The following is a 14859-nucleotide window of genomic DNA, read 5'->3' as shown; positions in this document are numbered from 1 at the left end:
GTCCCGACCTCCCGGCCACGGTCAGACGCTCTCGGGGGGTTGCCCAAGTCGGGGCGGAGGTCACGGCCCGCCTCGGGGACCGCCCCTTCCCCTTAGTGCTCCCAGCGGGCACACCCCTCACGGTTAACTCCCGGCCGGCCGAGCCAGGTGGGCGGGGGCCCGAGCCGAGGTGGGCGGGGCCCGGGCCGAGGGAAGCCCCACCAGAGGAAGGCGCTGGCGGACGTGCGAGGGATTTCGGCCTGTCTTTGAACCGTTCTCTCCCCTTGGCTCTTAGGATGAGGTGGGCGCACCGGGCATTGTGGTTGGAGTCTCTGTAGATGGAAAAGAAGTCTGGTCAGAAGGTGGGCTCAGAATAGTTTTATTTATTGGCTTGTTTTGTGCCAGCCGGTGAATGAAATCTTGATGTGTTACTGTTTGGCGTGAATCCCATGAAGTGCTGTTCAGTTTTCATAAAACTATACATACTGTAGAGAAAACTAGCAAACTAAAGAATTGGACTTTCTGTAAACAGCAGGGTTTAAAGTGTGACTCTGATGAGTAAACTGAAGTCTTAAAGATGGTTTGTTGTATTGTTCTCAAAGTGGTGTATATAGAACGGTCTGTTAACTGCACATTTGTAGATAACCCTTATGACTAGATAAAACGTCAGAATTTAATGTTTTTCTTTTTTAGTTCAGTGAACAATTTACTGAGTCCCCCATTCTGTAAAATGCACTGTACTAAGAACAAGGGATATACATGATTCCTTGTCCTTAATGAGCTTACAATCTACTTTATTAGTTTTTTGTTTTGTTTTGTTTTGTTTTTTACTATGCAGAGGTGTCAGCTTTTTTTTCCAAACAAAAAGCAAGCAGCTTTGGAAGAGAGACTTCTAAGCATTTTATGATACTTTTATCAAAGCATTTTATAATTTGATTTATTTTTTCATTGCACACAAATTGGTCCAACTCATCACAGCAGGTTTTTAGGAACTCAACTTTTAGGAAATGTTGTTTCAGACATCATTTAGAGGAAGTAGTACCTTTAGAAGTTGACAGGAGCAGTAAGGTTTTGAATTTAAAGAGAAATGATTCTTCCTTCAAGTTTAAGTGTACCCCGATCAACATTTATGACAGATATTGTAATCCAAAATTATATAAAAGTCAGCTCTGTAGGTGAGGGCTTTGTTTTTTTGCAGATATTTTTCAGCATGATTTACATTTATAGGTGAAAATAATTATTGTATGCCTTTTCGTTCTTTTCAGATCTCAGTTCTTTGTATGTCTCAGATTTCCACACCTTTATCCTGTAGAAGATGAAACCAAACTTAAAATATTTTCTAGAAAGAGCTTTAAATTAGTGGTACATTGTTTTTCTTCTGACTTGCAGCTGAATTAAATTAATGATTAACTAGATTGGGTTTGCAGGGCATCTTTTCACATTTGTTTTTATTGGTTATTTTAAGGAATTCAGTAGAAAGTCACTCAAAAATCAAGAGTAAGTGTAATCTGAAGAACAATGATATTTTCTTTAAAGAATGTAGAGTAACTTATTTAAAATGTGGAATAACCAAATTGTTTAGATAAGGTAAGAAGCATTAGTAACGAATCAGAAAATTACTGTTGTGTACAGTGTACAATTTCAGCTTAGTTATAAGGTTAAATTGTTAGGCTTACTGTTGTCAGTATTGCTAAGACTCATCCCTTATATGTCGAGTTTTAATTAACTTATACAAGTGAAATACCTTTTCCTTTAGATAAACACATAGAATGTTTTAGGATAGTAGTATTACAGTTTTTGAAGACTCCTTTGACCATGAAGCCTATTAATAGTGACTTTTTGCTTTTTTTCTCAAAGGTTTAGGTTATGCTGATGTTGAGAACCGTGTACCATGCAAGCCAGAGACAGTTATGAGAATTGCTAGTATCAGCAAAAGCCTCACCATGGTTGCTATTGCCAAATTGTGGGAAGCAGGGAAACTGGATCTTGATATTCCAGTACAATATTATGTTCCTGAATTCCCAGAAAAAGAATATGAAGGTGAAAAGGTAATAAATCTCACAGTTCAATTTTCTAATGACATTTAAGTGGTTTAAAAGCTTTCATAGGATTCTTTGGTTTGTTTTTAATGTTAATGGATTAAAGTTTTGTTTTATCCAGATAATAACCGAGTGGGTATTTTTCTGAAATTTGAGGCTAAAGGTGTGTACATGACACATTATTCTAGCAGCAGTTTAAAATGGAAAATATTGCTGAAACATTATTCCAGGGCTACTAACTTTTTATTACGCAGTTTAATATTGTAATTGAATTTTCATGTTTTTATAATTAGGTTTCTGTCACAACAAGATTGTTGATTTCCCACTTAAGTGGAATTCGTCATTATGAAAAGGACATGAAAAAGGTGAAAGAAGAGAAAGCTTATAAAGCCTTGAAGATGATGAAAGGGACGATGGAATCTGACCAAGAAAAAGAGTTAAAAGTAAAAGGAGGCAAAAGTAATGAAAAGAATGACTTTGCTAAAGCTAAGATAGAGCAAGATAATGAAGCCAAAGGCCGAAATTCAAAACCTTGCAAGAAAAAGAATGATTTTGAACAAGGCGAATTATATTTGAAAGAAAAATTTGAAAATTCAATTGAATCCCTAAGATTATTTAAAAATGACCCTTTGTTCTTTAAACCTGGTGAGTGTTAATTTCTTCTTTTTACAAAGTCATCATTACTGAAGTATTAATTTTCAGAAAATGCAAAATGATACCATCCTGAGTGCATTCAGTGTGGTTGATGATTATGGCCTGGGTTTTGTTGTCAGATGTTTGCTTTTTTGTCTGTAGTTCTTAACAAAACCTAGTATCCAGGCAGCTAGTTGTTTGATTTAGCTTCATTGGAGGCTACCTAGACATTTAGAGGATTCTCAGTATGAAGATATTCATGGAAAAACTTAAATATTGGAATAATTCTCCAAATAAAATCTAAACCGAAGTTGGCATGATAAAGTATTGCTAATATTTTAGTATTTCATTAGTATTTAACTTAGTATTTAAATTGTTCAACTTCTTTTGTGCTTTCATTTCTTAAATTAGTATGCATCAACTAAATTTATTTCCCAAAAAGCTGATCTATAAAAATAACGTTTTCTGTATATTTTTTGATATGATGCCTACTGAAACCACTTCATCTTTAAATTTATTGCAGGTTTATGTACTTGTATTCCATTTTCATTTTAAAACTTGTTTGTGGGAATTCCCTGGTGGTCCAGTGGTTAGGGCTCCCGTGCTTCCATGGCAGGGGGCACGGGGTTCGTCCCTGGCTGGGGAACTAAGATCCCACAGGCCACTCGGTGCAGCCAAAAAAGACAAAAAAACAAACAAAAAAACTGATAAGTATATGGATCATCATTTTATTCTTGTGTTAGAGACATGGAATAAGCAGGGCCATTGCAAAGTTGACTAAATTTGTTAATATATCATCCATGATCTTTACCTAAACGCTAAAGTAAAATATTCCAGTTTTAAAGATATGCCAATTTTCAGTGGGAAAGTATTTTACATGTTTTTAAATAATAATGAAGCATTTTCTTTTTTTTCCCCCTTAAAATGATGTCTCAAGGTAGTCAGTTTTTGTATTCAACTTTTGGCTATACCCTATTGGCAGCCATAGTAGAAAGAGCTTCAGGATATAAATATTTGGACTATATGCAGAAAATATTCCATGACTTGGATATGCTGACAACTGTGCAGGAAGAAAATGAGCCAGTGATTTACAATAGAGCAAGGTAAATGAATACCTTCTGGTGTGTCTGGCTGTATCACATCTTTACACTGTTATCAATTTAAAGTCACATTTTGCTTGTCTCCATTCCAGAATCAACTTGCCACATTTTGGGAGCTTTTCTACGTGTCTATTTTTCCACCTATAATGTAAGGAAAATAAAATATATTTTATTTTTCAAATACACATATATTTGAAGTATCCCAAGATCCTTAGGTGAAAGATAGCAATACTAATTTTAAGCACATGAATAATTAAACTAAAATTGCACCCATCACGGGCATCTATAATTTGCTCTTCCATCATCCCTTTTTTTATGTTTTCATTCATGCTTTATTTACCTTTTTTTAATTGTTTTTTAATTTTGAAATTGTCTCATAGAAAAGTTACACAAAATAGTACAAAGAATTTTCATATACGCTTCAACCAGATTCCCCACATGTTAATCATTTTACCACATTGCTTTATCTGTCAGTCTCTTATGTTGTTTTTTTGTCAGCCGTTTGGAAATCAGTTGCAGACATGGTGCCCCTTATACTTAAATGGTACCCATAAATACTTGAATGTGTATTTTCTAAAGATAAGGACATCCAGGAAATTAATATCAACACAAGGTTCATATCAAGTCTACAGACCTTATTCAAATTTTGCCAGTTGTCCCAATAATGTCCTTTATAACAAAAGGAAAAAAACTTGTTTTTCTGGTGCAGAGTCTAATATAAGCTCACACATTGCATTTAGTCGTCAAGTCTCTCAGAAGTCACATGAGTTCAATTTGTTCCATTACTGGTGATGATAATTTTAATCACTTTGTTGAGGTGGTATATACCAGGTTTCTCCACTGTAAAAGTTTGAAAATCATTTTATTGAAATATATCAAACTAAAATTTTATCATAATTTTTACAAGTAATTTGTAAAAAAGGCATTGTAAGAGAATTTGGGGACTAAAGACTAACATGAGTTTTACTGTTATGGCGTTTTCTTTTCCATTTTACTCTTATTATTATTTGGTTTGTTAGAAAGGTAACAACACATTTAACTGTGTTTAAATCAGCTGTTACTTTTACTTTTTACGGTTCCATTAGAGAACATGCTTTACAAATGGCTAAATGGTACTTGACTAGATGAAATGGTAGATTTTGTAGCTTTATCCTCCTATCCCCATACTAGTTTTGTTCAATTTTCTGTTGTATTTCGTTAAGTTACCATTTTTAAATTACCAGCTTATTCAAAAGGATCAAATATGCATTGCAAATCAGCCTGAAAGAAGTTTTTTTGAACCTAAAAGAAATTAGGTTAGCAGCAAGCAATGAATTTTAATTTTTAAATGGCCTGTAGTTTTTTTTATTTTGGGTAGTTTTAAAAAAATATTTAATTTATTTGGTTGAGCTGGGTCTTAGTTGTGGCAGGCAGGCTCCTTAGTTGCAGCTTACGGGCTCCTTACTTGCGGCTCACAGGCTCCTTAGTGTGGCATGCGAACTCTTAGTTGCATCGTGCATGTGGGATCTAGTTCCCTGACCAGGGATCGAACCCAAGCCCCCTGCATTGGCAGCATTGGAGTCTTAACCACTGCTCCACCAGGGAAGTCCCTGTAGTTTTTTTCTTTTTTATTCTCTATTTTTTTTTAATTGAAGTGTAGTTGATTTACAATGTTGTGCTAATTTCTGCTGTATAGCAAAGAGACTCAGTTATACACATATATACATTCCTTTTTTACATTCTTTTCCATTATGTTTTATCCCAGGAGATTATGGATACAGTCCTCTGTGCTATACAGTAGGACCTTGTTGTTTATCCATTCTAAATGTAATAGTTTGCATCAACTAACCCCAAACTCCCAGTCCATCCCTCTCCCTTCCTCACCACCCTTGGCAACCACAAGTCTGTTCTCTATGTCTGTGAGTCTGTTTCTGTTTTGTAGATAGGTTCATTTGTGCCATATTTTAGATTCCACATATAAGTGATATCATATGGTATTTTTCTCTTTCTGACTTAGTATGATAATCTCTAGTTGCATCCACGTTGCTGCAAATGGCATTATTTCATTCTTTTTTTATGGCTGAGTGGTATTTCATTGTATATATGTACCACATCTTCTTTATTCATCTGTTGATGGCCATTGAGATTGTTTCCGTGTCTTGGCTATTGTGAATAGTGCTGCTATGAACATAGGGGTGCATGTATCTTTTTGAATTACAGTTTTATCCAGGTATATGCCCAGGAGTGGGATTGCTGGGTCATATGCTAAGTCTTAGTTTTTTGAGGAACCTCCATACTGTTTTCCATAGTGGCTGCACCAACTTACATTCCCAAGCAACAGTGTAGGAGGGTTCCCTATTCTCCACACCCTCTCCAGCATTTGTTATTTGTAGACTTTGTAATGATGGAAATGGCCTGTAGTTTTCAACCACTTCAGACAGTGTTTATTATTTTTAGGTCCAACATTATATTCTACTGGAAAGCATAAGAAAAAATGACAAATACCTGAAGTTGTCAGTTGAATCTAGAAAAGATTCTCTAATAAAGATGGCATAGATGCATGACCTTATTTTGATTCAAATCTAGGCATTTGATAACAGATGCCTACACTTACATATTAGGGAGAATCATTGAGCCTCTTTTCTCAGCTGAAAATTAAGGCTCCATGAATGTGCAGACTGCAAGGCAGCTATCATTTACTGTTTTCTTAATGAGTGATTAATTTATGATGCACAGAAATCAAAATATGGCATATGATTGAGTTAATTTCATTTTATCTCCCATTTTTTGAAAAAGGCAGTGGGTTTCTGTTTCTACTGTTAAAGGTTGCTGTCAACTCTGGGTTTTTTCTTTAGGCTTTACTTGTGCCCAGTGGTGCTAAAGGGGTAAGTGATTCATTATAGGTAGATTAAATAGGCTGCAGAAATAAAATAGGACACTAAAAGAAGAAGGAAATATGTTACCAAGGAAAATGTTCTGTCCATTTGCTTTGTTTTTATTTTACTTGATACAATATCTGTTTGGGCCTCTGAAGCTCAACTCTGATTCTTTTTTTATTTTTGTAGTAATTATTTCAAAAGAGCTTAGTGATTATTTCACCAGCTTTGGGGAGAAGTTCAGGGAGTAAAAGAAATCTTCTCAAAGATGTGTGTTTAAAAAAAAAACCTTAAAGTAAAATTTAGTAAATGCATATGTTTCTGTTCATTTGTTTTATGGTACCATTGTACAAGAAATAAAATTTCCAGCAAAAGTTTGCAGCTTTGTTATCTAGTCTACTGACCCCTTGGTATAATCATAAATTAAATATGTTTACATTATCTTGACCTAGGCTTCTTAGAGTTACTGTATCCCAAGAGTAAATATTTATCATCTTTATCATTTCTCTGTATGTATGTGTGTGTGTTTAAAATAGTGCCTCCCAGTGCCTGTCACCTGTTTAAGGTATTCCCCCAGAATCCCACTCCAAAATACTACTTACATTTCTTCGGCCAGAATTTTAGCAACAGGGCACATTCAGCTGTAAGGAATGCAGAGAAATTAGTTTTTAGCTGGGTGCACTGTTGTCCTGAATGAAACTGGGGTTTCTTAAATGGAAGACTGGGAACATTGATTCTGTATATGTAAATAGATATTGATTCTGTATTTCAAGTATAGTCTGTATAGGCAAGTAAACTAAATAACTCTTTAAGCAAAGACCACAGGGGAATGGAGTGAATGTTCTTCCCACTGAAAGACACTCAGTTTGTTGATGCATTAGTCAATGCTTTAGCTTATTATTAGACTCTGTTCATATTTTCTTTGTGTTTGGCACAATACTTGCAACAAAAATCTCTTTCATAGTTGGATAGGACCAAAATCAAATAAAATGAATGTTTTCTGAAGGGTTTGCTGTATTTTGACAGTATAGATATGGTCTTTACCTTTTCTTATTATCTTAATTATTATTTATTATCTTTATTTTCTAGAGTATCTTCTAAAATTAAGCATTGTTCCTTATGAAGCTGTTTTCTATGCTTTAGCTGATGGACTCTAGTAGTAGGTTCAGTCCATGTTAATGCTAAATGTTAGAGTGGGATTGGGTGTTTATAATATGCATTTTAAATTTTGTGGTTTTTTAAACTTCTCATAGCAATAAAATACAAAGTGATGCATAACTGTTTGTAAAGGCATTTAAGAAGCTTTTAAAAATTTATTTTGAATTTATGAGTTTGTAGATGTATATTTCTGTGATAATATAATCTTGTGTAGAAACTAGGGATTCTTAAATAAGTGGGGAGAGGCTGTTTGTCATCTGGCATCATTCTATCAATTATTCAGTTACAAAGATGTCCCAGTAACTTAAGAACTCGTGTCTATAATTCCATTCTTTTTAGTGCAGAAATTCCTTAAGAATTTGAAATAATAAAGTTATCATTCAGCTGAACAAATTTATTTTCATGAAAAGTCATTAATTTGTCCTCTGTGAAGAGGAATCAAAAGATTAAAGGCTGAATTTACCTTTTTAAAGTTTAGAGTTCTAGATTAAAGTCTAAAATTCTCCATAAATTTATATTTTAAAAGAGGAGTGACTGAGTCATCCTAATTTCCAACCTTGATGTAGGTGCTTTGAAATGCTTTATTAAAAGTTGCACAAAGCTGATTATTAACCAAAATAGATTGATAGTTCTCTCCTACTTTAAAAACTTGGAGTTCACTCTAATAAATATATTTCTCAGTGAGAAAACATTTTTGTTATTCTGTTATGTGGCTTCTTTGAGATTTGATTGGCGGGAAATAAAAGTGTAATCAGAGTTGGGGCAGAAAGTAATGGGGACCTAAAATACAGGAGTGGCCATAGGAATGGAAGGAGGGAGAATGGTCGGACAGAAAGCTGAGGTTGAATGAGGATTTATCATTATTGGATATGAGAGATTTGAGAGCAAGAGAGGCAAGAAAGGTTTTAATGGAGAGGAGAAATATACGAAGGTTCAGAAGAGAGTAGTTTTGGACATGTTCATTTTGAGAACTGAGGAGACCACGTATCAAATCACTGGTTCTCAGGAGAGCATATTAAGATCCTCTGTAGACTTTTTTCTCTTTTAACCTTCAGAGCACATACCTGTGGTCACTCCTGCTTCACCCAATATTATGACTTGGACTTTTGGGGGACATATAAGAATCTTGACAGAAGAAAGAGAAGTCCTTTTTCAAATTATATATGCCCACTGTCCCTTCTAATTTACGAATTTTGAAGGGAGGGATGAGGCCCAATGCTGATTCTGATAAACAACATTGAGAAAAAAAGAAATCTGAGAGTTATTAATGCTAGTAGAAAATTCGATGGTAAATTTGGAACAGAGTTTGTGGTACAGCTGCAGTTTTGTAGTTATCTCTGTAGAAGAGAAGACCTGGGACACTGGAACCACTGGTGATTGGAGGGATACGGGGAATCATAGGATTGAGAGTGAGAAGAGAGAGCACAGAGCAAAGTGGCCTGCGGGGAGTGTCAGCGAAGTGCTGGGTCACAGTGCTACAGGGGCAGTTAGGATGAGGACCATAAAAAGGGAATTAGAAGATCTTGATAACCCGCAAGAGAGCTGTTTAGTAGAGATGGGGGAACAGAAGCCAGATTTTACGGAATTGAATGAATGGAGAGGGTGAGTGCATGGAAACGGCAGGTGCGGACTGTCTTATGTAGTTTGGCAATAAATGAGAGTGAAAGGACTGGTAGCTGGAAGCTGTAACAGGGGTAAAACAAAAAAGAAAAGGTTTTTTTTTCCCTTAGGATATAGAAAACTAGAGCATTTTGTGAACTAAGGTGAAGGAGTCAAAATTCCTAGCATGGCGCAGAAAGTCCTTTGTGAGTTGTGCCCTGTCCCATATCTACTCCTCCGGCATCACCTTTTAAAGCTCTCTGCTTCAGTCAAACTGAACTATTTTGCTCCCCAGCAAAGTGAGGAACCATTTCAAACAAGGCTAGCTCTCACTAGTGCTCAGGATTCCTCACATCCATCTTGCTAGTCATCCCACAACCTGTTACTCAAAGCGATATTGGAATCACGTGGGAGCTTGTTAGAACTGCAGAATTTGGGGCCCTCCCCAGACGTACTGAAGCAGAATCTGCATTGTAACAAAATCTCCAGGTGATTCATACGGTGCTCTGAAATTTAAGAACTGTCCCACAAGATTATTGGACAGTTAGCCCTTTGAGAGCAGCCACGGGTGTATGGTTTTTCTTTTCTCTCCAGTTCCTTGCAAGGGGTCTCCATTAAATACTAGCCAACAAATGATGCTTTCATGTGTTCAACATATTTAACAAGTACTTAGTGGATGGCCAGTACTGTTCTAGGTAGGGGAAGCATCAATGAACCAGGTAGATAAGATTCCTGCCTTTATGAAACTTACATTCTATGGGAAGAGACAGACAAATATGTAAACTAAGAATCTCAGATATGAGAAGAAAATAGAACAGGGTGATGGGATGTAGAGGGAGAGGATGTTAGTGGGGAGATCTATTTAAAATATATTGGTTTTAGGCCATGTTTGTTGAGTTGAAACACGAATAATAAGGAAAGCTAGTGTGCCTTATTGCAAATACAGAAAGAAGTCTGGCATGAAAAAAGTAAGGCAAGATGTTGTACGTGATGAGGTCAAATAGGTAAGCAAGGGCTAGATTATACTGAACAATGAGTATCAGTGCCTTTAGACCCACTGCCCCTTAATTTAACAAATATGTAATAACACCTCCTTTAATATCTGAAATGAAAGAGATCATATAACCTACACTCAATACTCTAACTGAAATATAAAGAAATAAAAGGAATATTTTTAATTTATAATAATATCTCAATATGATAATGTTTACTCACAACAACACGAGAAGACATAATAAAGTCAACTGCAACTTAATACATAAAATTACTTTAAATGTGACAACAAAATGCAGACCAATACAGGTTTATTGCATTGGTGCTTCAACTCATGTCCTTGGTGGCTAACTCTGGCTGAAGTTTTGAGCAAAATAGAGTGTGATCTTCAATTTTCACAGTGGTTACATTCAAGAAAAATACATTGTAGAGTACAAAGTACTTTGTATTTACATATAAAATGGAGAGGGTTCTAGGCTCAGCTAGTTATAAACAGATTCTTTACTTACAGGGGCATCTCGTAGGATAGTTGATCTCACAGGATATAGGAGAATGCACCACTGTGTGGGACTTTCCCATACACCACAGGTCATTAGGACCCTTGGGCCCCTATCCACTAAATGTCAGTAAGAGCCCTCTAATAATTGTGACAACTAAAACAATGCCTCTTAAAAACAATAGGAAATTTTTTAAAGATTGGATGATGATGTAAATGCATTTTAAGATAAAGATGGGAGTTTCTAGCTCACTTTGGATGGCCTCAATCTTCTCAGTAAAATGACTGGGCCTGAGATAGGGTAGAGGACTGAGGGTGGAAGAGATTGGGAATACCTATTATGAAGAGTATACCAAGGAGTACCCAGGAAAAGAATAAAAGGATTTGAGAACAGCAGTGAAGACCCTTAGCAAGAGTATGAACTTATACCAGTCAGCTTTGTTATATGAATTCCTGGAGCCTTTCTTGATAGATAAGGGGTACCTAGATTTATTTAGGATTGATGGATTGGTGTAGTGTTAGTTCAAAAGAGTGCTAATGAGACCACAGCTGATATAGTTCAGCCTAGAAGAGAAAATCAGGGGAAACCACTGGGAACTAAAAGACCCGGGAAAATTGGGACGACCCAAGGGGGATGGATGAAGGTCCCATTGAGGGCAGAAAGCAGGTTCATTTGGAGAGCTGGAAGGGTTGGAAGTCATAGTCCTAGGAAGAAATGTCTGAGTTTGAGACCTTAGTGATAAAACAGTTTAAAGTGATGGTGAGATTCAGGTCTGACAGTGCTTTATGAACAACCAAGTTAGGATGAAGATGAAGGTCATTACGGGTGAGACTGTCAGCAAACTGAAAACCTAAGAACACCACTTTAAAAAAATAAATTTATTTATTTTATTTATTTTTGGTTGCATTGGGTCTTCATTGCTACACGCGGCTTTCTCTACTTGTGGCGAGCAAGGGCTACTCGTTGCGGTGCGCGGGCTTCTTATTGCAGTGGCTTCTCTTGTTGCAGAGCACGGGCTCTAGGCATGCAGGCTTCAGTAGTTGTGGCACACAGGCTCAGTAGTTGTGGCTCACGGGCTCTAGAGCGCAGGCTCAGTAGTTGTGGCACACGGGCTTAGTTGCCCCACGGCATGTGGGATCTTCCCAGATCAGGGCTCGAACCCGTGTCCCCTGCATTGGCAGGTGGATTCTTAACCACTGTGCCACCAGGGAAGCCCTAAAACACCATTTTATTATGAAACTTGAAAGGAAGGAGGCTCATGAGCCAAGTGTCCTTTTTTTGTTTATTTTGTGATTTCATTTCATGTACCTAATGTTTATGGTACCGTCTCCTCATATTAGAATGGAAACCCCATGAAGTTATTCTCTTTTGTTTACACTTTATCCCAACATCCAAACAGTGCCTGGCACATAGTGTTTCATCAATAACTGTTGAATGATTGAATGAATAACAGCTACCATTTATTAAGTACCTATCAGAAATATGCAAAGTGCTTTATACATTTATTTCTAACTCTGCAAAGTAGATGTTTTTGTCCCCATTTTACAAATTAGGATGGAAGCAGAGAGGTAACAGACTGCCTGGATTTTAATCCAACTCTGCCTCTTAAAAACTGTGGCTTTGGACAAGTTATTTATAGTCTCTGTGCCTCAGTTTCCTCATCTGTAAAACAGGAATTATATTACCTACCTCCTAACACTGTTACAAGAATAAATTAGTTCATACTTATATAGTTCTTAGAACAATGGCTGGAACATAGTAAGAACTGTATAAGTCAGGGGTCCCCAACCCCAGGGCTACGGACCGTTACTGGTTTGTGGCCTATTAGAAACTGGGCCGCACAGCAGGAGGTGAGTGGCAGGCAAGCGAGCGAAGCTTCATCTCTATTTACAGCCGCTCCGCATCGCTTGCATTACTGCCTGAGCTCCGCCTCCTGTCAGATCAGCAGCGGCATTAGATTCTCATAGGAGCGCGAACCCTACTGTGAACTGCGCATGTGAGAGATCTAGGCTGCGCTCTCCTTATGAGAATCTAATGCCTGATGATTTGAGATGGAGCTGAGGCGGTGATGCTAGCGCTGGGGAGTGGCTGCAAATACAGATTATCATTAGCAGAGAGGTTTGACTACATAGGGACCATAATAAATCAACTGCTTGTAGACTCATATCAAAACCCTATCAGTGAGTGGCAAGTGAAAACACGCTCAGGGCTCCCACTGATTCTGCATTATGGTGAGTCATATAATTATTATATATTACAATGTAATAATAATAGAAATAAATTGCACAATAAATGTAATGTGCTTAAATCATCCCGAAACCATCCCCCCTCCGCCCTGGTCCGTGGAAAAATTGTCTTCCGTGAAACCGGTCCCTGGTGCCACAAAGGTTGGGGACCGCTGGCATAAGTGTTTGTTAATCAAATCAAATAAGTATAGCCAGTAAGGGTGAGAGTTGGAATTCAAACTGAGATTTGCTAACTCCTGCTTCTTCCACTACACCAAGAAAGTACCACATCACATCATCATACACAGTATCTCTATGTATTTTTAACCAGGAGAAATAGTCTCCTTACAAATATTAATCTTATTTCTGAACATCCCCATATATACATTTTCAGTTATAAAATTTACATGTGGCACATGATTCATTGAGCCCAAGGACTGAAAATGTCTACCAAACATTAGGTGTTTCTGCATGTGCACGGGGAAAATATCATGTGTAGTACTAATCAGTACATTCTTTACAGGCATTAGAAGTTTGATACACTTAGCATGGGCAAGCCTTGCCAACAGAAAAAACAACCCACTTTCTATACTTTAATTACTCACTTATCTCTGTTTCATTTTCATACTGAAAATTAGTGGTTAGTTTCTGAGAAAGTATGTTCACTACAGTGAAATACAATCTGTCTCATGTATACATTTTCCTGTTCATCTTCATGTATAAAGTCAATAATAGACTATCAAATTTTTAATGATTATTCTTATTTCATTTTAGATTTTATGTTTACAATAAAAAGAGACGTCTTGTCAACACACCTTACGTGGATAACTCCTATAAATGGGCTGGTGGTGGATTTCTGTCTACAGTAGGTGACCTTCTGAAATTTGGGAATGCAATGCTGTATGGTTACCAAGTCGGGCTGTTTAAGAACTCAAATGAAAATCTTTTACCTGGATATCTCAAACCAGAAACAATGCTTATGATTTGGACACCAGTGCCTAACACAGAGATGTCTTGGGATAAAGAGGGTAAATATGCAATGGCATGGGGTGTTGTGGAAAAGAAGCAAACATATGGTTCTTGTAGGAAGCAACGGCATTATGCCTCACACACTGGAGGTGCAGTGGGTGCCAGTAGTGTCCTACTGGTCCTTCCTGAAGAACTGGATGCAGAAGCTATAAATAACAAGTTTCCCCCAAGAGGAACAGTTGTTTCTATCATATGTAACATGCAGTCTGTTGGCCTCAACAACACTGCTTTAAAGATTGCTCTGGAATTTGATAAAGACAGATCAGACATGCCTTAACATCACAGGTGCAAAACGAGCCGTTATGATTTTGTTTTTGTTTGTTTGTTTTTTGAAACATTAAAGTCCCCAAATACATGAGATTTTAAAGAATAAATTTGTAATAGAGTATAATTGAATGCAGAGAATTATGTACCTCTAATTGCTTAATTTTGTAATTGTCTTTTATTGTAAGATGAATTCTTTATACTCAGGGAAGTAAGTATATTTTTACTTTTTGAAAAAAGTGTTAATTCTTGAAATAAAACATTCTGATAAAAATGTACTTTTTAAATGTATAGTATAGAGAAAATCTCATTTGACAGGAACCTCATAATATTGTTCTTTTAATATGACAGCAGAAACAAGATTATGAGAAATGGTATATTAGTTATCTATTGCATCTTAAAAGAACACGTATTTATTATCCCATGGTTTCTGAGGCTCAGGAATTTAGGAGTAGATTGGCTGGGTGGGTCTGGCACCAGGGTCTGTA

The 14859-nt window shown here is 36.7% G+C and overlaps 1 protein-coding gene across 9 annotated transcripts in view; it reads left to right on the top strand.

Annotated features, from left to right (window-relative positions):
- The window catches only part of LACTB (lactamase beta), a 49815-nt gene that overhangs the window by 1053 nt on the left and 33903 nt on the right, over window positions 1-14859 (top strand). For 2 of the 9 annotated variants that reach the window (XR_016391345.1, XR_016391349.1), the window contains exons 2-5: window positions 1837-2027; window positions 2312-2663; window positions 3589-3754; window positions 13853-13943. Coding sequence is in view for 4 of the 9 variants with exons in the window: in XM_022579705.3 (XP_022435413.1) it covers window positions 275-341; window positions 1837-2027; window positions 2312-2663; window positions 3589-3754; window positions 13853-14384 (1308 nt within the window). In the remaining 5 variants the exon portion in view is untranslated. Of the gene's footprint in view, window positions 1-274; window positions 342-1836; window positions 2028-2311; window positions 2664-3588; window positions 3755-13852; window positions 14504-14859 lie in introns of those variants that run through there. The other 7 variants (XR_016391346.1, XR_016391347.1, XR_016391350.1 and 4 more) reach the window with 5 other exon arrangements.

Source organism: Delphinapterus leucas, chromosome 2 (assembly GCF_059928025.1).
Source record: "Delphinapterus leucas isolate spDelLeu-1000000601 "Yukka" chromosome 2, BTC_Dleu_Yukka2, whole genome shotgun sequence".
In the NCBI taxonomy this organism is placed as follows: Eukaryota; Metazoa; Chordata; class Mammalia; order Artiodactyla; family Monodontidae; genus Delphinapterus; species Delphinapterus leucas.
Note: the sequence above shows the minus strand (reverse complement) of the source record. Positions and strands in the feature narration are given on the sequence as shown.